Source organism: Polypterus senegalus, chromosome 8 (assembly GCF_016835505.1).
Source record: "Polypterus senegalus isolate Bchr_013 chromosome 8, ASM1683550v1, whole genome shotgun sequence".
In the NCBI taxonomy this organism is placed as follows: domain Eukaryota; kingdom Metazoa; phylum Chordata; class Cladistia; order Polypteriformes; family Polypteridae; genus Polypterus; species Polypterus senegalus.
Window position 1 is genome coordinate 161,456,398 of NC_053161.1, and position 27,778 is coordinate 161,484,175.

Sequence of the window (27,778 nt, forward strand, 5' to 3'; positions counted from 1 at the left end):
TATTTTAATCACACAACATTCCTTACAAATAGATCAATTTTAACAAAAATAGGATCTAAAACAAATCAACCCCCATCCCTGGGAAAGAGAGCATGGCCAGCAGAGTCAAACTTAAATCTAATAAAAATAAGTAAATAGGTGAATTAATAAATTAATAAAGATAAATGGAGAAGAAAAGGAAATGGGGAGAGAATCTTCTTCATCAGTGCTTTAAATGCTTATTCTAAAATATTACTGATCAGATCCTGCCAGGTTTTGAAAAAGTTCTGCACAGATCTTCTAAGGGAGAATTTTATTTTTTCCAATTTCAAATAGTAAATAACATCAGTTACCCACTGACTTGACAGAAGTGAGTTAGGATTCTTCCAGTTGGGCAAGATAAGTCTACATGCCAATAGTGTAGTGAAAGCAATCACAGTTTGTTTGTTCTTCTCCACTTTAACACTAGAATTACCAGAGCCTACGAGAAAACTCGTAGATCTGGTCCACCTTAAATCCGTTCGCACCTCTCTGTCAGCGTCTTTTGTCCTGCAAATGTACCGATTAGGACAAGCTGTAAGCAGCCTGCTATTCCATCCCCCACCGTCACAGAACGTTTACTAAGTTCTCCCAGCTCATGCCTTGTTTGATTATCTGGGAGTGAGTGAACTGCTGGAGTTTTAGAGTGGAAATAATAGATCGTTATTTGGAACACGTGCATTTCATGTGTGTTCCGTTTCTACAGTAATCTGTGTAAACACATTGTTAAAACAGAAACTTTTTCATATTTTATTAATAAATGTTACAAAATGTAGGCATAAACTATAGAATGTGTAAAGCCTTAAGTCCAAAGATCAAATAAACACTTTCACAAAAGGTTCAAGGACGATGCAACAACTTCCGTGGCGTAGCAGTAAGATTTGCCGATTTATAATCTAGAGTCCCCGGTTCGATCCCTATTGCCTCCTATAGTTGCCATTTTCAGTAGTGAGCTGCTCTTATTGTTAATATTATACAGTACACACATACAGTACATTTGGTTTGCATCTGTAACAGACGGTACTTGTAAAAATGATCTCACTCACGATACATACTACTGTCCTAGGGATCTGGCACTGTTATTTTTTATTTGAAGCTGGGAATAACTGTAGATGTGAGTGGTGTTTTGAGGTAATGGAACTGGACATTCTCTGATCTGGAGCGATAAAAGCTAACAAACAAACGCTGGTGAATCTGCCTTCATATCTCACCATCTCTTGATTTTTTTTTTTTTTATTCGGTTTTATTGAGTGTTCCTGCTCACACAGAATTAGTATGCACCTTATGGTGTATGATGATGTCAAAACAAACAAACAAAAAAAAAACACAGACGTAGGTATATGTGAAATTTTGAAGAAATCATTTTATGACCTGAATAGTACCAATCAGAAAATATCAGCGACTAAACATGCACTCAGTATTTCTGTTACACTAAAAACAACCTTGTGGCTGCATTATCTGAAGTTTATAATGATTCAGGATTTCTCTAACATTGTAATTTATCTTCAAGGTGCCACAGGGATCTATTATCTATCATGTTTAGGTGAAGCTAATAATTTTAGCTTGAGACATCAGCACAGATTTTAAACCATTATTGAGTACTTCTTTGAATTCTCTTAAATTTCAACCACAATTAGCCACAAACTCTCCACAACTAACTAACCGCAGCACCTGAATTTTTTTCATCACTTGAGCTGGCCACATGATATTGTAAAATGATATTAAAAAGCATGCTTTATGTACACTAGTAGTTAATGAAATGACATTCTATTATCATTGTTATTTGAGTGTGACTCATTGTTTCAAAACTATGTAATAAACAAAATTTGATGAAATGACTGGAAAATTTTAAAATGCTCCCAACTTTCAAACCAGCCAAGTCTGGGAATGCTCCTGAATATTAAGCCATGCAGCCAGGTTCTTACTTTTTCTGCATTATATACGCTTCTAAGTAATTTATATTATTTTGTCATTTATTTTTATACTTTATTTTTGCAATGGCCATTTTTCTTCAATTTCTCGTAGAGCAGTTTGAGCTTTGTGATTTTCATGGAAATATGCCATAGAAATAAATGTTGTCATTGTTCATTTTCTTCATTACACTTTAGTGATATTTTAATGAATTGATGGATGTATTTATGCACTCAGTTGCCATCAAGCCAGTGTACTAAGCAAAAAAAAAGTATTACACCATTAATAAGAAAGTGGGATGGAGCCCTCCTGTTATGCTTTGTGGTTATTTCAGCAGGGATAGCTATTCTGCATTAAATTAATTCCTCTTCTCAAATCTCTTAGAGTACGTCTTAAATGCACTTTTATTGATGTGTTTTTTGTATTATTATTTTATTTCTGCAGGTTTCCAAAACAATGGCAGCTTCTCCTTATCTTCATTGACTCAGAATTCTCTTCAGTGCAGATCACAACAGACTCTGATGAATATGGAGAAATCAACAACTGGACCCATGATTTTGGTACTAGCCCCTGTGCAGGATGGCCAGAGGCCAGAAAGGACAGATACAGTCAAGACTCAGCTGCAGGTACATAATACAGATTCATCAACTTTGCTTTCTTGTCAGAAGAAATGTTCTAAGAAAAAATATAGAAACAAAGATAAGCGGACTCATAAAAGACAGAAGGAGTATTGCTGTCATGAATGTAGAAAACAGTTTTCCACCAATTGGGGTCTTCAAATACACACAAGAATTCACACTCAAGAAAAGCCTTATGGCTGTTCTGAATGTGGCAAACGATTCTACACCAGCAGCAGCCTTCAGAGACACACACGAATCCATACTGGAGAGAAGCCATATTCTTGTTCTGAATGTGACAAGCAATTCTCTGACGGTAGCAGTCTTCAGGTACACGCTAGAATTCACACCGGTGAGAAACCGTATCGCTGTTCTGATTGTGGCAAACATTTCTCTAGTAGTAGTCATCTTCAGAGTCACACTAGAACCCACAAAGGAGAGAAGTGGCATTGCTGTTCTGAATGTGGCAAGCAGTTCTCACAAATAAGCTATCTCCAGAGGCACACACGAATTCACAGCGAAGAGAAGCCGTATTGTTGTTCTGAATGTGGAAAGCGATTCTCTAACAAAAGAAATCTGCAGATTCACACACGAATTCACACGGGAGAGAAGCCGTATCGCTGTTCTGAATGTGGTAAACGATTCACTGATTTCAGTGGTCTTCAGAAACACATGAGAATTCACACAGGAGAAAAGCCATTCTGCTGTTCTGAATGTGGCAAGCAATTTTCTTTCAGTGTTCATCTTCAGAAACATACAAGTGTTCACACGGGAGAGAAACGTTATTGCTGTTCTGAATGTGGTAAACGATTCTCACAACTGAGCAGTCTTCAGACCCACATGAGAGTTCACACTGGAGAGAAGCAGTATTGTTGTTTGGAATGTGGAAAGGAATTTTATACCAAATGGAATCTTCAAATTCATACAAGAATTCACACCAGAGAGAAACCGTACTGCTGTTGTGAATGTGGCAAACAATTCTGTTACAAGAGCAGCCTCCAGTCGCACTCAAGAACTCATATAGAAGAAGGCAGTGCAACTCACTAGGCAGCAAAGATTATTTATATAAAAAAAAAAAAAAATTGGAACAGAAGAAAAGCCAACTGGCAACACTATAAACCTAGTGATAAATATGTTAACCCTTTGCTTCATTGCCATATGGATGGCTTAGCAGAGGCGAACTAAGAGTAAGAGATGAGCACCTAATCACAGCTGCCCAAGATACAGACCTGCACACAGTGGTTCAAAGCATGGATAAGTGAAATGGCAACACAGAATTAGAAAGAGTTGCACATGTGGTTGCCAGTTTGAAGGTGCTGCTGACTGTAAGCTTGTACAACTAGAAACAACTATGTTGTCAGTCTACAAAATTGGAAAAATCTACAAAAATAGAAAAAATATACAGCCTATGAGCACTAATGAATTTATACAGTACCTAAACTTTTGACAAGAACTGTCTTTATAGCGTAATATGTTAAAATTAAAAAGCTATACTTCCAGCTTGGTAAAAAAAAAGACAAATCACTCATGTAAAAAAAGTGTTTCATAAGTTAAAAGTTTTAATTCTTTTGCAGAAACTATTTCCAGATCCTGTATTTTTCTGGTCATGGTACTAATTTACAGAGCATTCAAAAACGTATTGAACTCTTTTCACTATTTTTACATTTGGTTAAGTTGAAGCCTTATGCTAATATCTTTTAATTAATTTTTCTGTTATGAAGTAGCACTCAATACCTGAGAATACCTGACAATGACAAATTGAAAACAGGATTTTAAGAATTTTTTAAAATGTTTTTATCTTCTGCTATATAATAAAATACTACTCTGTGTGTGTGTGTGTGTCTGTCTGTCTGTCTGTCTGTCTGTCTGTCTGTCTGTCTGTCTTCCCGGTCCCTTTGAGCAATCCGATTGGTCAATTTGGCTTTGGTCTGATTAACTTCAGTTGCTCAGTCAAATGCAGTTCGAGACAGACAGTGGCAGACAAGCGGTCTTGATACACAGGAAAGGCAAAAGAGGAATGCTTAGTGTCGCCTTTAAACAGATTATGTATTTGCAAGAATATAAATGATATCTTCACAGTGGGTAATGGGCGTCCATCTACCATTAATGTAGTCAAAAAGTGGACAAGAGACGAGCAATGTACCTCTAAATGACAGAGTCTGAGTACATGCTTTGCAGAAACAAGTTCTAGAGAGAAAGCGATGGCAAAGACAGGTTAAGAAGCACAAGGATATTAAAGAAAGGTGTAGAAGAGACACTGAGGATACCCATGAGGCAAGAGACATCTAATTTTAAACATTTTTGCATTTATTCTATTACCTGTCTTTGGCAGGAAACATAGCTGGTTGAAAATAAAAACTGTACTATTACTTTGAGACAAGTATTTAGACTCTTTACACAGGACTTAGTTGAAGCACATTTGGCAGTGATTCTACCCTGAATCTGTGGGACATTCCATTGACGGGTTACTGTATATACTTGCATATAAATCTGGTCTTGAAGCCCGATAAAATGATCATAAAATCAGACCCCAACTTATGCTGCCATTCAAAAATACGACACATTTTTTTTTACCCCCGCATCTTCTTGCCTCCTCTTGCAGTTTCTCAGACACATCGAATTTTACTGCAGCAGCGCAGTTACCAATTTCTTCTTTCTTTTAATTTAGAACCAGCTTCATATTCTCTTCTGATCGAACGCTCCATCGTAGATAAGGGATGTTCTTACGATAAAGGTGTATGAGGGTGTGAGGTACACAAATCGGTGCAAACGTCGCTTCGGAATAGTTTGGGTATTACTGTGTCATCACGTAGGTACAATGCACAGAAAAAAAGTCTGTGTGCTCCGTGGTTACTCTCTCAGGTGGGTGTTAGCATATCGTAATCTCTTGGACCAATAGCGTGAGTTTTTCACATTCGACTTATACAACCGACATTATAACCGGAAATTATACGTTAAAATTTCAATTATACGTTGACTTATCCACAAGAGAACTTAAATGCGAGTACGTACGGTTTGTGCCTTTCCTAATCATGGCCAATCAGTGGAACTGACCACAGGTGAACTCCAAACAAGACCCGTGATGATCAGTAGAATGGAGCACACCCGAGCCAAATTTAAGTGTCATATCATCCATCCATCCATTTTCCAACCCGTTGAATCCGAACACAGGGTCACGGGGGTCTGCTGGAGCCAGTCCCAGCCAACACTGGGCACAAGGCAGGGCGCCAACCCACTGCAGGACACATACACCCACACACCAAGCACACACTAGAGACAATTCAGAGCTGCCAGTCCACCTAACCTGCATGTCTTTGGACTGTGGGAGGAAACCGGAGTACCCTGAGGAAACCCATGCAGACACGGGGAGAACCCTGGGTCTCCTAACTGTGAGGCAGCAGCACTACCACTGCGCCACCGTGCCGCCCAGTGTCATATCAAAGGGCCTGAATACTTGCGTGAAAGTGCAATTTCATTTCTTTAATTTTAATGAATTTCTAAAAAATTCCAATATTCTATCTTCATTTTTTTTTTTATTCTGGGGTATTGAGTGTTGCTTAATGACAGAAACAATAAATTTAAGCAAATTAGGAAATAGGAATAAACATGATAAAATGTACAAAAAAAAAAAAAAAGTGAAGGGATCTTAATACTTTTTGAAGGCACTGTAATCAATGCATTGAAAATATAGAGCAATATATTAATTGAAACTTTTAACGTTTTATTTCTGTAAATTTTAACATACCTGGGCTAACAAAATGGCATGTTCCTATAGAGAAACCATTTGTAGATGTGAGATGACTGCTATCATCTGCCTTGTGTCTTACCCACTGTTTGTCTGAAACAGGCTCAGTTGTCTTTGTCTTACGTTCCTCTAATCATTCATAGCGACATCACACTACATGTCACACTTTGACGACTGTACTTGCTGTCTCGCGTCTTTTCATCGCAGTTTCAAATTTCCAAAGTTTCTTGTGCCCACCTTATTATGACAGCCAGTTAACATGCTGTCTGACAGCAATAGTGGCTGTGAATATTTTGTAGGATGGTGAGTTCATCCGTAGTCTTTTAATTTAGATCACCTCACAATGTATGTAAGGTTTAAATGTGTATTGCTCTTTTTTTGCCACCCTACATGACTGGTGGTTATGGGTGCTTGCTGCGACTCTCCACAAATATGTAAGATTTTGTAAATTAAGGCAGTGCTTTTTCTTATTTTGAGCTATTTTTAGTTTTAATTAATTTATTTTTTTAGTGTATCAGATGAGACACATGTTGATGTAGCGGCTCAGTGTAAAAGCAGATAGTTTGCTGGTCACACACACAAACAACCCCACAAAAACATGAATCAATATTCTTATTGAAGGTAACATTACAGCCATGAAGTTACAAATAATACACCTGCAACTAACTACGGACGCTCACACACTGATTATGCAGAAAGACAAGTGTTAGGAAAGGCAAAATTACAAAAAAATGGTGCCAGTGCTAACGGGAAAGGCAGCCATAATTCAAATTTGAATGCACGTATGACTTCACCTTTCACAAAACCACAGTGCTGTGGTTCAATTTGATGTTGTCTGGCCAGCAATGCAGAGGCATACAATGAATGAGCAAGGGCCCCTGTACAGTAGTTTCTCTAGAAAAGGTTAGCAGTCACGCCTAAGGTTGATAGTGATGATGCAACATGGCAACAATAAAGAAGCTAAAATAAGTAAAGTGAGGTGTGTCCTCCTGTGTGTGGGTTTACAAAGGGTTATTTAATTCAGAACTGATCCATTTCTGTTTTGTTTAATTCTTTTATTCTGTTTTAATTTTTTACTGTATTTTTAGACACACTCTTTTCATTATTTTGATAATGAACACATTTTAATTTCCACTTTCTTTAATGGGAAAATCAATGAACGTTACGATTGAAAAATATCTGGAAAAGCTGCAAAGTGTGATGGGGCTATACTTATTCTTCTCAGTCCCTTCAAAAAATTATCTGTATCTTCTTCTTCTTTTGGTTGCTCCTGTTAGGGGTTGCCACAGTGGATCATCTTCTTCCATATCTTTCTGTCCTCTGCATCTTGTTCTGTTACACCCATCACCTGCATGTCCTCTCTCACCTCATCCATAAACCTTCTCTTAGGCCTTCCTCTTTTCCTCTTAACTGGCAGCTCCATCCTCAACATTCTTTTCCCAATATACTCGGCATCTCTCCTCTGCACATGTCCAAACCAACACAATCTCGCCACTCTGACTTTGTTTCCCAACCGTCCAACTTGAGCTGACCCTCTAATGTCCTCATTTCTAATCCTGTCCATCCTCTATCAGACACAATGCAAATCTTAGCATCTTTAACTCTGCCACCTCCAGCTCTGTCTCCTGCTTTTTGGTCAGTGCCACCGTCTCCAACCCATATAACATAGCTGGTCTCACTACCGTCCTGTAGACCTTCTCTTTCACTCTTGTTGATACTCGTATGTCACAAATCACTCCTGACACTCTTCTCCACCCTGCCTGCACTCTCTTTTTCACCTCTCTTCCACAATCCCCATTACTCTGTACTATTGATCCCAAGTATTTAAACTCATCCACCTTCGACAACTACTCTACTCATCCTCACCATTCCACTGATCTCCCTCTCATTCACACACATGTATTCTGTCTTGAATATCTGCATTGATATATCTATATTGATATATTGAATATCTGTAAGAATTATTTGTATAGTCTCTGTATATATCATTACTTCTATTTTAATGTAAAATGATGCCTGTCACTTGTATAACTACTTAACTGCTCAAACACATTAAAGCTACCCTTTAATTCTTCTAACCCAGGGATCTGCAAAGATAGTCCTGGAGGGCTGTAGTGTTCCCAGTGTATGTATTCTGCTCTGACCTGGCAACTTCTCCAGGGCTGTTTCCAATTTTTTCACAAGTACTACCAGTCAAGGCTGTTGTTTTCCATGATTTAGAATTTGATTAAACAAATATATTTTTTTGTATCTGTGTTCTAGATAAAGTACCTGGCTTTGCCTAGATATATTTGTGAAATGGGCTAAGGAAACAAAGCAAAGATTTATGTTTTTTTTTTATATGGTGACCCCATGGTTATTGCTAGCTTTCCTTTTTGTCATCCACACTGCCTCTCTATCAGTGTCTCTGCTCTCATGACTCGAGAATTTTTTTCTTTTTGTACATTTGAGAATTGTGGCAACTCCTTTGCTGGGTTCTAATTGTAAACGCTGTCATGTCTGACTCATTCCCTTAGTTTATAGTCTGTGTGCGTGTTTCACTTGATCTGATCCAGCAGATGGCCCTGGTGTGGAAACTGTAGCACACAGGGAATGGGGGAAAAAAAATCTAGGACCCCAAGGGTCAAAAGTTTGGGTTTCAAAGCAGAATATCTTGTCTGTATGCTCCTAGAGAACAACTATGAAAAACTTCCTTCAGTTCAGTCAAAGGGTGTAAGATTATATAGGGAACATACAGACAGGCGTTCTATTTAAACGTATGTGTAAGTGTGTGTGTGTGTGTATATGTATATATATGTGTGTGTGTGTATATATATATATATATATATATATATATATATATATATATATATATATATATGTATGTGTATGTATATATGTATGTGTATGTATATATGTATGTGTATGTATATATGTATGTATATATATATATATATATATATATATATATATATATATATATATACACACGTGGACAAAATTGTTGGTACACTTCAGTCAATGAAAGAAAAACCCAAAATGGTCACAGAAATAACTTTAATCTGACAAAAGTAATAATAAATAAAAATTCTATGAAATTTAACCAATGAAAGTCAGACATTGATTTTCAACCATGCTTCAACAGAATTATTTAAAAAAATAAACTCATGAAACAGGCCTGGACAAAAATGATGGTACCCCTAACTTAATATTTTGTTGCACAACCTTTTGAGGCAATCACTGCAATCAAACGATTCCTGTAACTGTCAATGAGACTTCTGCACTTCTCAGCAGGTATTTTGGCCCACTCCTCATGAGCAAACTGCTCCAGTTGTCTCAGGTTTGAAGGGTGCCTTTTCCAGACGGCATGTTTCAGCTCTTTCCAAAGATGCTCAATAGGATTGAGGTCAGGGCTCATAGAAGGCCACTTTTAGAATAGTCCAATGTTTTCCTCTTAGCCATCCTTGGGTGTTTTTAGCTGTGTGTTTTGGGTCATTGGCCTGTTACAAGACACATGACCTGCGACTGAGACCAAGCTTTCTGACACTGGCCAGCACATTTCTCTCTAGAATCCCTTGATAGTCTTGAGATTTCATTGTACCCTGCACAGATTCAAGACACCCTGTGCCAGATGCAGCAAAGCAGCCCCAGAACATAACAGAGCCTCATCCATGTTTCAGAGAAGGGACAGTGTTCTTTTCTTGATATGCTTCATTTTTCCGTCTGTGAACATAGAGCTGATGTGCCTTGGCAAAAAGTTCAATTTTTGTCTCATTTGTCCATAGGACATTCTCTCAGAATCTTTGTGGCTTGTCCACATGTAGTTTGGCAAATTCCAGTCTGGGTTTTTATGATTTGTTTTCAACAATGGTGTCCTCCTTGGTCGTCTCCCATGAAGTCCACTTTGGCTCAAACAACGACGGATGGTGCGATCTGACACTGATGTTCCTTGAGCTTGAAGTTCACCTTGGATCTCTTTAGAAGTTTTTCTGGGCTCTTTTGTTACCATTCGTATTATCCATCTCTTTGATTTGTCATCAATTTTCCTCCTGCGGCCACGTCCAGGGAGGTTGGCTACAGTCCCATGGATCTTAAATTTCTGAATAATATGTGCAACTGTAGTCACAGGAACATCAAGCTGCTTCGAGATGGTCTTCTAGCCTTTACCTTTGACATGCTTGTCTATAATTTTCTTACTAATCTCCTGAGACAACTCTTTCCTTCGCTTCCTCTGGTCCATGTTGAGTGTGGTACACACCATGTCACCAAACAACACAGTGACTACCTGGAGCCCTATATATAGGTCCACTGACTGATTACAAGATTGTAGACACCTGTGATGCTAACTAGTGGACACACCTTGGATTAACATGTCCCTTTGGTCACATTATTTTCAGTCTTTTCTAGGGGTACCATCATTTTTGTCCAGGCCTGTTTCATGAGTTTATTTTTTTATTAATTCTGTTGAAGCATGGTTGAAAATCAATGTCTGACTTTCATTGGTTAAATTTCATAGAATTTTTATTTATTATTACTTTTGTCAGATTAAAGTTATTTCTGTGACCAATTTGAGTTTTTCTTTCATTGACTGAGCAATTTTGTCCGTGTGTGTGTATATTAGGGAAATATTGATCCTTCAATAAAATAAAAGTGTTTGGTATTTACTGTGGTTCTGTTGCCTTCCACTCAAATGCTGGAATCAGTAAAATGTTTCCGACTTTAACCTGTTGAGAGAAATTTGTTTTCTTAACCAATTAAAGTGCATGGAGCTGCTCATTTCGGTGATTAAGAAATTTTAATCATACAACATGCAGGTGAAATGATTTTTTTTTAAATGAGAGGATAAAGCATTATTTTAGCTCTCTCCTCATTTTTGTCTCCATCTTAACTGATTACAGCGTTAACACGTTATAACAAATCAAGTCCTGCCCTTTAATTTCTTTGGATTAAACTTTTGCTTCATGGGAAGAATTTAACTTTGGTTTAAAGCAGGGCTGTCTTAACATATGGGTACTGGATGGGGTCCCCCGATGTTTCTAATATCTACTGTAGGTATGTTTCTGTTTTGCTATCAAAACACTATTTTGCACCGTGTGCCTATGATGCTGGTAAGATGGCCCTGGTTTATAGGCAAGAGTGCAAAGTGACCACAATCTGTTTAATCAAATATATGACAGGCTATCATATGCTTGATTATACACAGCTAATGAAGAACTGGATTATAGGAGCCATGATGTTTCCTTAATTATATTAAATGAAAACACTGCGAGTTTCATGTGCATAAACTATGCATGCTATAGGTCAGGCATCATGCGGTATACGTCTGTGTGAAAATGGTGTGTGGTGCAAGTCAGGTCGTGTGCACAGATCCATAAGGGTAAACAAGCAAACTGTGCAGCTAGCATTACTGAGAACTTGATTGTATTACTTTAGTTATTTATTTATTTTTTTGTTTGTTATATATGTCTATGCACCAAATGTTTAAGTTCAGCTATTATTCAGTAAAGGTTGTTAGTTTGCATTACTGTATTTGTGCCTTTTCTGTTATATCATTGTTAATAAAAAAATTGTTAAAAATGTGATGCCACCTTAGAATTTCTCTCCACTGTAATTGTATCCCCATAAACCTTGATATATGCTCACCTATATGTCAGTCCTTTTAATATTCCTATTGTAGCACTGCATGGTGCAACAGGCATTCCAGGTCCGGATCTGCGCCTTTAGACACTCCCAAATGAACACCCTGAAGAGTCCTGTTTTTATAGGCTCCTCATCCGAATGATGAAATGTCGGCTCACACTGCTACTGACTGGTCAATGAAGTCACCCCCAAGCCGATGCCCGTTCAGACAGCATCATGAAAGTTGATTTTTCCTGCATGAATAAAGGGTCCTAATCAGTCAGAAGCCAGCAAGAAATGTCTGTCTGCAGTGCTGCAGGGTCAGGGCAGACATTTCTATATGCAGGGTGGTACAAAACAAGCAGAGGTGACAGAGGGTAGAGTGAAACACTACTTTCATGTAATTTTCTGTTTTCAATTATATGCTTGGTTATGTTGTTTTTTCCCATTATACGCAATCTATTTATCAGTTTTCAAAAATAGCTCACAGTTTAAGTGCTGTATTTACCTTGTGTTGAAACAAATGTGTTACATTAGGTGTGAAGTTTATGCCATGAACAATATGAATACCATTCACACTGCATTAGTGTTTTTCTTAATTGTACACATTCTTAATATACAGTATGTCTAAGTACTTTAAAACTTAACTGTAGATTCAAGATTAAAGTTCTCTAAAGTCCTGCTTTTTTGTGTTCTTTTTTTTTTTTTAGAGCCAAATAACAATTCAGGAAGGCAACTCGCTACCCCAACTGAATCGGTGCACAACTTGTTGCAGCAATTTCCATTGCCCTTTTTGCAGCAGCAGCTTATTTAAGCCCAGTAGACTGGACAAATTAAAAATGCATTTAAGAGGCCATTTTAACAGGGCAGTTGTACATAGCGGTAAGTTGATGTCAATTTAACTAAAGACCACACAGGGCATCTTTCTGTCAAAGATAATGCGTTTGAGGAGTAAGCCTTGAAGTCAGCATTTCAATAATAAATTAGGTGGTTCTAATTCATACGTCCAAGCAGAACTAATGAAACCCTGGGTGTTCTCGTATATTCAGATCTTTGTTTTGTCCTCAATGCAATGTTTCCTTTTGTCATTTAAGGAAAAAAGTGTATTCTTATCCCTGGGTAAGCTGAAAAGCTCATTCATGCATTTTATTGCTAGTACGCTTGATTACTGCAATGTCCTATCATCTCAAAGTGCATTTCCTAGTGAGGGTCACAGTGACAGCAAACTGAGCAGGTCAGCCCAGAATCCTCAGATTGCAGCTCTTCCTTTGGAATCCCCAGGTATTTCCAAGCTAACTGAGAGATATCATCCATTCATTGTGATCTGGATGTTCCTCTGGGTCCACCGAGTGGGATGTGTCTGAAACCGCTCCTTCGGAGGGTTTGGGGGGGTTAGTCCTTATGACATACCCAATCCATTTTAATTGGCTTCAGTTAGTCTGGAAGGGTAGCAACTCTTGTCTAAGTGTGTACCATAATGTTGAGCTTCACACCCTATCATGGAGTGTCAGCTGACCAGCTCATGACCGTACAGCTGAAGTCGGAAGTTTACTTACACTTAGGTGATTTTTTTAAAACTCACTTTATAACCCCTTCACATGTTTCATACTAACAAACTATAAAGTTAAGACATCTACTTTGTGCGGGGCAAAAGTAATTTTTTTCCAACAGTTTTCACCGTCCTCAGGGTATTTCACTTTTTATTGAGTGTGTCACAATTCCAGTGGGTCACACATTTACATACCGTTTCTTAACTGTGCCAGAAACAGCTTGAAACGTTCCAGAAAATGATGTCAAGCCTTTCGACAATTAGCTTCTGGTAGCCAATTCACCTGATTGGAGTCAACACGTGAATGTATGTTAAGGCCTGCCGTCAAACTCACTGCCTCTTTGCTTGACATAATGGGGAAATCTAAAGAAATCGGCCAAACCCTCAGAAAAAAATTGTGCACAAATCCACAAATCTGGTTCATACTTGGGAACAATTTCCAAATGCATGAAGGTTCCACCTTTATCTGTACAAACAATAATACACAAGTATAAACACTATGGGACAGCTGTCATACCACTCAGGAAGGAGATGCATTCTGTCTCCTAAAGACCAATATACTTTGGCATGAAAAAGTGCAAATCAATCCCAGAACAACAACAAAGCACCTTGTGAAAATACTGGAGGAAACAGGTAGACAAGTATCTACTGTATATTCGCAATAAAATAAGTCCTATCTCGACATAACCTGAAAGGCTTCTTAGTAAGGAATAAGACACTGCTCCAAAGCCACCATAAAAAAGCCAGACTGCAGCTTGCAATGGCACATGAGGACAAAGATGTTACTTTCTGGAGAAATGTCCTCTGCTCTGATGAATACAAGATCGAACTGTTTGGCTATAATGATAGTTTTCATGTTTGGAAGAAAAAGGATGAGGCTTGCAAGCCAAAGAACACCATCCCAATCGTCAAGCATGGGGATTGGAGCATCATGTTGTGGGGGTGCTTTGCTGTAGAAGGGAATGGTGCATTTCACAAAATAGGTGACATCTTGAGGTAGGAAAATGATGGAGATATACTGCTGCAGTATCTCAAGAGCTCAGTGAGGAAGTTGAAGCTCAGTCACAAATGGGTCTTCCAAAATGGACAATGAACCCAAGCAAACCTCCAAAGCTGTGGCAAAATGGCGTAAGGACAACAAAGTCACGGTATTGGAGTGGCCATCACAAAGCTCTGACCTCAATTCCATTGAAAATTTGTGTGCAAGCAAAGAGGTGTATGAACCTGTCCCACTTAAACCAGTTCTGTCTGGAGGAATAGACCAACATTCCAGCAACATATTGTAAGAAGCTTGTGGAAGGTTACCCAAAACATTTGGTTCAAGTTAAACAGTTTAAAGGCAATGCTACCATATATCAAGATAGATAGAACAAAGTGTATGTAAACTTGTGACCCCCTGGAACTGTGATATGGTCAATAAAAAGTGAAATACTCTGAGGTCTGTGAACATTGTTGGGAAAAAATGACTTTTGCCCTGCACAAAGTAGATGTTTTAAATGATATGCCAGATGCATTAATATTAGTCTAAAAATCTGTGGAGGGGTTATAAAGTAAGTATTAAACAATTCACTCTAAGTGAATGTAAACGTCTGACTTCAACTGTAGATGAGGACAGAGATTGTGGTCGACTGGTAAATCGAGAGTTCTGTCTTTAGACTCAGCACTTGCTTCACTACCACGGACCAGTACAACACCCACAAAACAGCCATCACTGGTCCAAATTCACTTGTTGATCACACATTCCTTTCTTCCATCACTCATTAATAAGATCCCAAGGTACCTGAACTCCGCTAAGGACACATCAACTTCTTACTGGGAGTGAACATTCTACTTTCTTCTGCACCTTCATGAAGGTGCTGATCGTCCTCTTTGCTGCCTCACACTCAGCAACAAATCACTTGACTGCTTGCCAAAGGTCGCACACTCGGATGAGGCAAAGAGGACAGCAGCATCTGCGTAAACTATCGATGCTACCCCTAGCCTCTCCAACTCGACATCCTCAGCCACGCCTTGATATCCTCTCCATGAAAACTACAAATAGGAGAAATGGCAAGATACAGTCTTGACAGGGTCTGACACACAGAGCGAACAAAATCGACTTAACGGCAAGCATTCGGAAGCAGCTCTCACTGCGTGCATATAGGGAATGAATACCACACAAAAGGGGCTTTATTGACCCATATTCCTGCAGCATGTCCCACAACATCTGCTGAGGGACACGATCGTGGGCTTTTCCAAATCCACCAAACACCTGTACACTTGGTTATCATACCCACACACACCCTCCAGCAACTGAACCAGGGAAAAAGAGCTGGTCCACTGTCCTACAGCTAGTACAGAACCTAAATCCTATATCTCCTTTATTTCGGACTCAGCCATCAGATGAAATCTCTTGTCCAGCACCCTGGCACAGGCGTTACCTGGGAGGTTGTGTAGTTGGAACACACATCTGGTCCCCATTCTTTAATTTGGGAACCACCCCACCAGTCTGCCAAGCCAAAGGTACTTTACCTGGCTTCCATACGCAATTGAATAGATGTGTTAACCACGCTATTCGAATAATGTCCAGGGCTTTCAACATCTCCAGCCTGATCTCATCGGCCCCAGGAGGGAGTCTTCAGATCACGATAATGAATTTAGTGACAGTTATAGGATGTGTCGCAACACTTCTTTCTGATTGGATAGCAAGTCCACCAGGGTCTGGAGGTCCTCAAATTGTTTTCTCCACCCCTTAACAATTTCCCCAGAAGAGATTTAGTACCTCTCCATCCCTGATTAACACAAAAAAAAAATCAAGCCCTTTCTTCTGAGGCATCAAACAATTTGCTGGAACACCCATTATTCTTTATACATAGCCTCTCCAAACTCCTCCCATTCTCAGGCTTTTGTTCCTGCAGACTCTTTTGCAGAAGTACATGTGTGCTTATTAGTACCTCTCAACCAAGCCAGGAAGGCAACTTTCTCCACCCTGACAGTTTCCCTCACGTCTGGTGTCCAACATCACTTCGTAGGTTTCTGCGGTTATAGGCCCCAACTGTCTTTAGACAACAGCTTTCAGCAGCCACTTCAAAAATTTAGGTCTTGAACATGGTCTGTTCCAACTCAAATTCCAACAGCCATCCATTCCCAAAACATCTTAACTTTTATTGTAAGCAGTAGTGATCAGTTGACAGCTCTGCCCCTCTCTTCACTTGAGTTTCCAAATCATATGGCCTCAGCTCAAACAACACACCCACAAAATCATTCATTGACCTTCAGCCCAAAGTGCTTTGCTACCAGGTACACTTATGAGTCTCATAGAGTTTGAACATGGTGTTTGTTGTGGACAATCCATGAGTAGGACAGATATCAAATAATGACTACTCACTATTCTGATTCATATCCTGCAAGTTGTTCCTCACAGTTGCATACCTCCAGGTATTTCTGTCATTCCCAGTGTGAGCACTGGTCACTCCGTAAGACTACAGAGTCAGTAGGTGGCACTTTCAACCACCTCCCCTGCATTCTCTAAGAAGACTGAATACACCAAACAGCTATCAAATAATTGTCAAGAGTTTTCATTTTTCCGGCTCTTCATCTCATTGAGACAACTCTCATTTCCATTGGAGAAAACTCCCATTGCCCAGCCCTGACTCGGGGGCTTGTGAGTGTCCCTACATCTGGGTCATTGGAACTCCAGAGTAGAAGAAAGACCAACCCCAACCAAGAAGATTGGTTCCACAGCACATAATATGCTAAAGGTGATACCAAGTATGTTTAGCTGGTGTTTTTACACCTCTCGTATCGTCTCAAGCTCCTTCCCTGTAAGAGAGACAATGTTCCGAATTCTCAAAGCAAGACTCCATTGCCAGGGTCTGGTCTGTTTATGTCCTCCTCACCTATGCTTGCCTCAAAGCAGACATTGCACCCAACCCTCACTCTTCATCTTGCAGATGATGAACCAACAAAACAGCTCTACATCACTGTTTTGAGCTGAGCCTGACTGGGTTATGTGGGTTACCCAATCACTAGATTAGGGGTGCCCAATGCGTCGATCGCAAAGGTAATGCAGGTAAATCGCGTTGCATTCAAAAAAAATGTTTTTTTAAACATTAGTCTATCATATATCCTCCCTATGGCATTTGCCACTTGATTGACATACAGGGCGGCCAGTCTGAGATCTCTTCTCTTCTAACACACTGGTCATCTCGCACACGCGAGCTACTGCAAAACTCTGGCTGTGATCTAGTTAGCTTTCCAATTTATATCGACTAAAGAAGGGATTTAAAAAAAATTGTTTGGGGAGGGTATGGGCTGGATGTGGAATTGGAAGAGGATTTTTTCTCTCACAATGTCACAATCGAAGTGTGTTTGTCTGATCTGTCAATCTATCATTGCTATTCCAAAGAAGGAAAATGTGAAAAGGCACTTTTGAACTGTTCATAAAAACTGCGAAACTGACGTCCTTCCAAAAAGCGATCTGAGAAAGAGAAAGGAGATGGAACTAAAATCTCAGTTAATAGGACAGCCGTCATTTTTCACTTCGCTGAATTCAAAAGCTCCTTGACTGCATTATTCAACTCTACTTATTTATGCGAGTCAGCCTTTTCCCACATGAAGATTATTAAATCCAAATACTGTAGTGACCATAAATGTATTGAATTGTTATTGTGCCATAAATGTTATTCAGTTATGCAAGGTACGACAACATACATTTTATGTATAAAGTATACTCAGTATATAATTGTGACAAATAGGGGGCGCTATCGCTCCCTTGAACCCTCAGATCAAACGTCAGACACCAGGTAAAAGTCCAAATATGTGACTTTTTATTATTAAACAGTGCACAAAGCACCCTCCTCTCCACAATACTCATAAATAATACAATAACTAATCAATAAACAATCCTCCACACTTCCAGACGCGTTGCCACCCTTCCACCCAGCTCAACTCGACGTCTGGAGCTTTCCCACAATCCTTTATAGTCCCTGACCCGGAAGTGTTTCCAATCCCCCAGTCCATGTGATCTCCTATCACTTCCGGGTCAGATTAAAAGTCGTCGTCTTCACCCCAGAAGTACATCATTCCTCTTGTTCAGGTGACTCGGACGTACTTCCGGGGCGTAGGGCAAATATGACTCTCTGGGCCTCCCTGCAACGTCCTCTGTTGGCCCCTGTGGTATCCAGCAGGGCTGTAGTGGAAAACTCCATCGTCCATGATTCCCTGCTGGTATCCGGGGCACCTCCATGCTGCAGGGAGAGCTCCATCTGGAGGCCTGGGTGTATTGGCCGGAATGACAAGCCAGCCATAGACCACAATATATGTGTAGCATTTTTAATGTAGGTAGATCATTTTGACCTGGTCATTTTAAAAGTAGCTCGCAAGCCAAAAAAGTGTGGGCACCCCTGCACTAGATGTTTGCCTGTAAAAGCCACCCCACCACCAGACTTACTTACAGGGGTGGGTACCAATAACTCTATCCCAGAAGGGGTACACTGATTTCCAATTAGTATCATCATGTGGTTTGTTGGTCTCAGCTCAAACCGTTTCACTGAGGGAGAAACACTACTACGAGCCCAAAGCTCCAGGGGCCTCATGTATAAACGGTGCATACGCACAGAAATGTTGCGTAAGAACTTTTCCACGTTCAAATCGCGATGTATAAAACCTACACTTGGCGTAAATCCACGCACTTTTCCACGGTACCTCATACCTTGTCGTACGCAAGTTCTCCGCTCGGTTTTGCAGACTGGCGGCACCCAGCGTCAAAGCAGTGCTACTGTTCCTGTGTGGTTACACCTTATTTTCCTGACGCGGCTTTATAAATACACCGAAACTAACCGCATATTGTTTATTAGTGTAATGCATCTGATTGTAATTAACTTGTAACAATATAATGGTAGAGGGAACAGCCATAGTATTCCAAATACCATAACTGTTTTAGCGTTGTTACTCTCACTTCTCCTTCTTCTTCTTCTGCTTTCAGCTCCTCCCGTTAGGAGTTGCCACAGTGGATCATCTTTTTTCATATTACTCTCACTGCACGACTCAGAGTATTTATATCACTGTATCTGAGTGTGAATCACAGCAGCAGCTGATCGGAAAGAGAATTATCAGTATACAGCTTCAAGGACACGCTGTCTCAGCCACGGCAAAACGTTTTAAAACCTTTCCTGTACGGACCTCGCGGTTCAGAAACAGTTTCATCCCAAGAGCTCTAAATGCACTCAATCAAGTGCTTCTTGTAGAACTATCTGTACTTATAAGTAGAATTTGCTCACTGTAAACTTGCACTACAGTTATAATATCGCACAACCTGAGCCACTTTATAAAGCGCGTATTTACATATGATGACGATATAATTTTTATGGTGAAATGCAGCAAAATATGTTTATTAAATTATACAGATAAAACTTTAACTTCATTTAAATAATCTATATTCTTCACTGGGAGTGTCGTGAAGGATAGAATAATTAAACATGTACTACGAAGATATTTCAATGTTCCTTAAACGTTTTGAAGAATCGGCGCTAAGCTTACAGATGGCTTAACGTCTATTACAGAGCTGATTGTGTGGCGACGGTTACTTGGGGAAAGAAAAGCAAGGACTGCAGTGACGGCTACGCCAATATATATTGAATATAAAACAGAAAGAGAAAATAACAACACAGCTAAAAACGCAGCGACAAATTTCGACAAAAGATAAATGCTTGTCATGAGCACGAGGCGGCTATGCAGTGTCCGCAACGGACGTAGCCATCCACTGTGCATAAGCTACCTTACTGACGGGCGGGTGAAGGAGCCACCGATTCTTCCTCTGCCCACTGCCACCACAAGCCTAGAGCCGCCCCTGAGTTTACTGCTGCAATAAATTATTTAATCGAAGTGAAACACATGTTTAATAACGTGCTTTAACTCCTATCATCATGAAAATGATATCACGTATACGTCTCAGTATTTTAGTTATTCAGAGAGCTGTAATATCACAAATGTCATGGATTCTGTGTGTCCAGTTGGTGGAAGAGATGCAAGTAGTGATTCACACACATAGATCACATACGAGTAGAAGATCAAATACAAAACAAAGCATTTAACGTGCTACTTTAATTACGATGTGATTTGAGAAACTGGTTAATTAAACGATTTTAAGATGAAGTTTATAATGTTCTACTAAATGACAAAATAAACTACGTGATTAAAGTGGAAATGTCGAGATTGAAGTTGACATTTCGTGCTTTTTCCCCACCGTGTGCCTTTTTTCTCTGTACCCTAATAAGCTTTCATATGACACTCAGACAGTGGGCTACAACTCGGCTTTTCATGGCAACTTTGATATGTGACTTCTTTTTTATTTCCGGCACTGTGCGATTTTGTGAATGTGAGCTTTCAAGTTTCTCCAACACACTATGTCACTCGATCAACTTCCTTTTGTTGATAATACCACGGTTTATTTGAACAAATAGTATGTTTTTCCTTTGCCTCCACTTGGTATTCGCTGAAATTCTTATATTTTCCCCGTGCTTTTCCCATTGTCTTTTCACAGAAGGCTGAGCTTAAGGGCGATTTATATTGATTTGCATATTCAAAGAGGTGTAATTCTGGGAGGAGTTGGGCGTAACATAAAGCGCGTGAACGAGCGTTAGTTTTCACGCTGATCGGGATTTATGTAGCGGAAGAAGCGTGGAAGTTGAGATACGCACAGATTCCTGCATCTGGATTTTTCTGTGCGTAAACACATTTCGGCTTTTGTGCTTACGCCATGTTATAGTGCGAGTTCTACGCTCGGCGTTATACATGAGGCCCTAGATGACCAAGTTCTGAGCATCTCTAAGGTGCACACGCCCCACCAGTACAGCAAAGTGATGGCCCTGGGTGAGGTGCAGTGACCTGTGAGAAAGACAATAAAAAACATCCTGTACATATGGTTAAAAACATGGCTGCAAGCGTTTTGCATAGAACTAAAAAGAGCTTGCACCACTCTGGTTTTCATGAATCGTTTAGCACCTGAATATTTCACTACGTGTGTTTAGATCTACATGTGCTTTTCACCTTTAAACACGCGTGCTATGTAGATGTAGTGTGGAAATTTCTTTTTTTGTTCTTATGTAAGTAAACTTTGGAATTCATTCTCTATTGGATGGGCAACATTTGTAGGTATTTTTTTATTAACGGAAGATGTTTTTTAATTCTTTAGTCTGTATGTTATATATTATAATTTTATATTCATTTTTCTTATTTCTAATCTTTCAGATTTTATATTTCTTTGTATTATTGGGTTCTTTTCAACCTTTCACTTGTTTGCTTGCATGAAGAGTGCTAGATGGAGTTTATAACTGTGAGTTAATTGTGGAGTGTTGTTATTGTTGTTATCTTAAATATATCTACTGTAGATTAGACATATTTCTAATATTATTTTACAATTATACCTGTATTCTCTATGTTTTAGGTTTCACCATTCATAGATGTGGCTTCGACTGCCGGCCATCTCTCCATTACCATTGCCTTTACTGCCAAACTACAATATTGCGGAGATGTAACTTTGAACATCATGTACTAGTTTGCAGTCATACTCAGCAGTCTGTTTTAGCCCGTAAGACCCTAATGTCCGGTGCAACGGTGACTTCTCCACCAGCCATGGAGACCTCAAAAACCACCACTGCAACAGTGACGGGCCCATCAGCCACCACTGTTAAAGCAATAAGCGTTCGCGTGCGGGCAGTGATCAGAAGGAGATGCCCTATCTGCAATATACTGATGAACAAATGCAACCTAAAGAAACACATTGACCGCAAACACACCAAACACAAAATACAGGACATCAATGTTAGATGGCACCTTACAAGTCAATGCCTTGACGAGACAAATGGCATTTTCGCTGTTTTGACAGCATTTGAAGGGCATAGTATTCCACTTCACGTGCAGTCCAAAACAAGGGGAGGAAATCACAGTGTGTCCTGCGAGTTAAATGAGTGCCGGTTCAATATGGATGTAGCACAGCAGAGTGGCCTCAAGTCTTATCGCTGCCAACACATTAGGTCAGTGAGCTACTGTGCCAGCGTAGCAAAAGTCGTCTCGCTCTCAGAAGATGTGTTGACTGAAATGGTAAAAACAAAATGGATCAGTGGGGAACAGATGAAGAACTGCCTAGCACAACAGCTTCTTGCCAACACAAACAAGGTTCCCCTCTCAGTCCACACAACCATCGCCATCCCACAAACCAAAAAGTGCATTTCAGTGTATAAGCCAGCGGTGTCATATGACAACCATATGGGACGTGTCATGGTTGTCTTTGATACAAAGCTAAATACATGGCACTGCCCATGTGCCAAAGTTGGACGATCTTGTATTCACATTAATGTTGCCCAATGGCACCTGTTTGAAACCCATCGTGACCTGTTCTGGACCGCCTGTAATGCTGAAGAAGTGCTGACCTTGAACACTGATGAGGAGCGACATAATTATACTGAGGGCAACGGTGTGAAGGATGACAATTCGGCCTGTCCATCAAAAGGTGTGTGACTAGAGCATATAGCTAATCACCTTCTCCAAAAGAAGAGGACACCTGCTGTTCCACCAGAAAATATATGTCTACTGTCACTGGGGAAACTCTACCGAAGCAACCTTTTACCTGATGAAACAATATGGCAGAGATGATGCTTGAGCGCTGTCCCACTTGGTGATTCTGTGCTAATAATATAGAAGGCAAAAATACTCACCCACTGGTGTATTATTGAAGGTAGGATGGCATATTATTCATGTGCTCGTGTGAAATCTTTTAAAACTCCCATTCTGCACTATTCTAAAACAACATGTCTTATACTTTAGAGGCATCCCCACCTACTGTAAGCAGTGCCTGTCGAGTGGAATGTTTTATCGCTATGAAGAGTGGGAAAGCTGCCTCCATAACTGCAATGATTGCATCCTTCTGGATTCACCCGTCTGCTTAACCATGCAAAACCTTCTCCAGGTATCTTTGTCTGATATCACTAGTATGTATTTTAATTTTCCAAAAAACTAACTAACCAATTTGGAATATCTTTACTTGACGTGTACTTTCATAACCAAACTATTCAGTCATTTTCCGCTGCTTATCCAAAGCCAGGTTGTGGGAACAATAGTTGTAGCAGTGAAGCCCATATGTCCATTTCCTTTAACCACACTTGTCAACTCATATCATGGGATCCTGAGGCGTTCTCAGGCCATCTGGGAGATATAGTCCTCCCAGGGAGCCCTGAGTATTCACCGGGAATCCTCCCCAGCTGGTCAGCAGCTCTACTCTGAGCATCTTGTGGATGTCTGTGCTTCTCACCCTATCTTTAAGGGTTCTTCTCCTGGAATCACCACCTTATCGTCATCTTGGGAGCCATGTTGCCCAGAGCAGAAGCTCCTGGTATGGCCTCCCAAGGTTAAATTGGTCCCAGGTGAGCAGTCGGACAAACGGCGATTTAAAGCCACTAATGAAGCAAACCCATGAATTTATAAAGAGTACCCTGCCTGGTGTGTAGTTAGCGGGGTGTCCTCCTGGAGCCTGGTCTACCAGAGGGCCCAGTCAGGCACAGCCCAAAAATGTAACATGTGGGCCCACCACCTGTAGGAGAAATAGGGGCCGGGTGCAAAGTGATCTGGGTGGCAGTCAAAGGCAGAGGTCTTAGTGGACTGGAACCCAGACACACACGCACGCACAAACCGGCAAGCTATTTGTGAATTTGGAGTTTTGATAGCATTGTTATTCTTAATATTCATTGCATCTTAATTATTATTATTATTATTTTTGTAAAGAATTATATAATGTTTCTGTTTACATATATAGTGATCTTCTTAGTTGTATGTCTGACCCAAGTCCATACCGCAGTGTGCAGAGCAGTCGAGTATTTACAGCTTATGACAAGTGTGCAGATTCCACCATCAGACATGGTGATTCATACCTGGTTACATTTTAAATCTCTTTCAGATCATAGGTATAAGCATTCAAGTGTTTCCTGTGGTGGTAATCGATTTACATATAAAAGATGTTTCTCACTTAGCAGTTATTACTGTTTTAATTTATCACAAGGGGGCTTTGCCGCTTGCTCGCTTCGCTTGCCCATCCCCCCAGTCACTTTGCGTCTCTGCTGCTCGCGTAAGTGGATTTCACTTTCACCAAACAACAAATCTTTTAATTCTCACAGATACGTCTCTTCATTGGGAAGAAACCCTACTTTTCCCTGATGGCAACATGAATTTAGAGGATCTACAAGTCTCCAACCTAAAGTTTAAATCTGAACAATATATTTGATCTCTTTTCGCTGTTTCATTATTTCACTGAGTAATAATTTCCGTCTGTTTGCGCTAATACGATCTTTACTATTTTTTTTACTTTACTTTTTTTGAGACTTTCGAATTTTCATACTTCCATTATCTTTAACCTGCTCTGCAGGTGTGTCGCACCAATGTTTTTGAATTCTTTACGACATTCTACTTTGTCATCTACTCTTTGTCTTTTATTTCCAGCCCCAGGCGTGGTTAAGAGTCTTGTCAAACGGGACGTGGAAAGTATCTCCCTGAAAAAGTCTCATCTCGTCCCAGGATTTTTTTTTTTATTATAATAGAGAGATTCATTTCATTGATTTGTTAAAACATTTTTGGACATGTGCTTGTCATAATGAACCATTCTTATTATGTTTTTAGTAAGTTGCATTAAAGAGCCACCAGATGATTTTAGTGGAGAAGTCAGTTTGAAGATATTTTGGAAGGCCGTGTCCAAGGAAACAATGCAAGTAAGTAAATGTTGGGCTGACTACTTAATATTTAAAAGTATGCACAACACCTTACTTGGTTTAGGTTGTTTTTTTTTTTTTCATATTAAAGTTATAGGTGGTACCAGCTAGTTTTGACTTGAATTTTCAACAAGACACACCATGTAGACATTGTTCTAAATATGGAATTTGAAAAAAAAAAAAAAAAAAGTGCCCCAAAGGCTTTGTCAGAGGTCCCTGAAATGAGTATTTCAGAAGATAGCCTTTTCAGTCAAGAACTTAGCAAGCAGAAAGTTTGGCTTCTTTTTAAAAATGAAAGGAAAAGTAAGAAACATTGATTTAAAAATGAACTATATGTCTACCCTGACTTCAGTGTGCCTCATGTGCCTTCTGCTGAGATGCCAAGTCCGTTTCCCCAAACGGCATTTGTTATCTCTTTGCCGTTTTCCCATAATGCTGTGATTGTTGAAGCACCTGGGCAGCAGCAGTTGTCTACACAGTCTCTCCAAGCTCAACTACTGCAGCTTGAAACTCCGTCAGAGTTCTTGATGTCTCTTGATTGGGGCTGGGGGGTGTTTTGGCCTTGCAACCCCATCAGGCTTTTCTTGTTGCCACACCTTAACTGGGGTTTTGTTTTCCTGTCTTCATGGCCATCTGACCTTATCACCGAACTCATCTTCAGAGATTTACATTGTGATCTTGTATATAAAGACGCTACCCTTCTACTAATTATATGCTGTTTCTGCTTCATAAGATTGTATAGATTTTTTCTTTGTTACTCATTCATTAATAGTCTTACCTTTCTTCTTGTAACTTTCTCTTTGACATCTTGTAAAACACTTTGAGCCACATTCTTTGTATGAAAATGTGCGATAGAAATAAATGTTGGTGGTGGTGGTGGCCTTCTTCAATAGCCTTCAGTTTTTGTGGACCATGTGCTCTCGTCAGATTTGCGGCTGTGCCGTACTCTTCACGTTTCTTGACGACTGATTTAACTGCATGTTCAGTGTCTTAGATATTCTTTTCTTTTGTCTCCATCCCCTGACTTCTGAGTTTCCTTGGAGCGTTCTGTGGTTTTTTCAATGTGTAGGTTAGGCCACCATATCAACTCACCACAAGATGGATCTTCCAGATACAACCAGAGGCATTTATAGCGCAATCGATGAAAACCTTAGACGGGTGGTCTCCATTGAACTAATTCTCAATCCATTTGGCTGCACCAGTGATGATTTAGCGGTGTCATATACCTTCAATTATTTGGTATTTTATATTTGTAAATTAGACCACTTTGCAGAGATCTGTTTAGACTTTGACATTAAAATGTGTTTTTTTCTGTTGTTCAGTGTCTACAAAGCCAAATTAATTTGACTGTGGTTCATTGTATAACAATGTAATGTGAAGACTTCAAAGGGAATGAATACTTCTCTTAAACAATACACATTTGGTATTTCATATAAATAGATGAAAATTCCTTTATTTACTCTTCCATCTTAGTAAGATGTGTTATACCAGAAGAATAAATGTTCGGTTGAGTTGGTGCAGTGTCTTTTCTGATAATCAAATATAATCTGTAATCTTGGAAAAATAGTTTGCCAAGGTTGTAAATAGTATGATGTCCCTAATGTTACATCCACATTTACAAGAAATATACAAACACAGAAATACAAATTGGCACAAATTTGTATCCAGGAATTAAAATTTTACAAATCCTGAACTCATATAGTGCCTCTTCTCTCCTTTGTGAGCAACTGCCTGCCAAAAGGTTTGTGTATGTCACTGGTCAAACTTCACATTGATTTTGAATTAATATCCACTTTTTTTGTTGTTCAGTTGTATGTAACCTGTAAGTGATTTTCTACATAGATCTAAATTCATATATAACTGTTAAAGCCTGGTAAATTAAAAGTATGAACATCAAGGCTTTCTAATTTTCTTTTTCCATTTAATGCCACACCATTGTACTTTGATAATGATGAATAATAATAATAGATTATACTTTATTTGCCCCCAAGGAGAATTTTACAGAAGCTCCAAAAAATGTAATACTAACAATATTTTAAAAGCATTCGGCGTTAACAGACCCACACAAAAAATCTAGCCGTAATCCCTTGTTAATTTTATAGAATGCAACACCAGGGGCGAGGGACTGATTAAGGAAATTTCACTTACAGTTGAGTAAGGGTTCAATACTTAACAATGTTGGACCAAAAACATGATGGTACTCCAAAACATTTCAGCTGCTGGAAAGGGGAGCGCCAAGGAAACAAATTATGAGAACCCGTGCCTAGGGGATGTCCCGTGACATTTAATCACGTATTTGTTGGTAGGCTGCTATACTGCCGCATTTGCTTTGAATAGGTGTACTATAATTAAGAATCGTGTAGTATGTTATGATCAGTGTTAGCAGATCATAGATCGTGCCCCGCTTTTCAGCATTGGGTTTATATTAGATTAGTGAGGGTCCTAGCCAACTGCCATTCCTTTTTTCTGAACCCGTTGGTCTAAATGATTATGTAAGCAGATCGAAAAAAATAGTTAGCAAGCCTAAAGCCCATTAAACAGGACGGCGGAAAAAACATGTATTCGGTATATGAAAAAATTCAAAAAAAAATCTAAAACGTAAAAT

The 27,778-nt window shown here is 39.5% G+C and overlaps 1 protein-coding gene across 1 annotated transcript in view; it reads left to right on the top strand.

The window, feature by feature from the left end:
* Positions 1-27,778, top strand: part of LOC120534656 — a 76,923-nt gene that overhangs the window by 32,187 nt on the left and 16,958 nt on the right. Inside the window, exons 3-4 of the mRNA XM_039762247.1 lie at positions 2,374-3,585; positions 21,864-22,928. Coding sequence (XP_039618181.1) covers positions 2,374-3,585; positions 21,864-22,928 — 2,277 coding nt within the window. The remainder of the gene's footprint in view (positions 1-2,373; positions 3,586-21,863; positions 22,929-27,778) is intronic.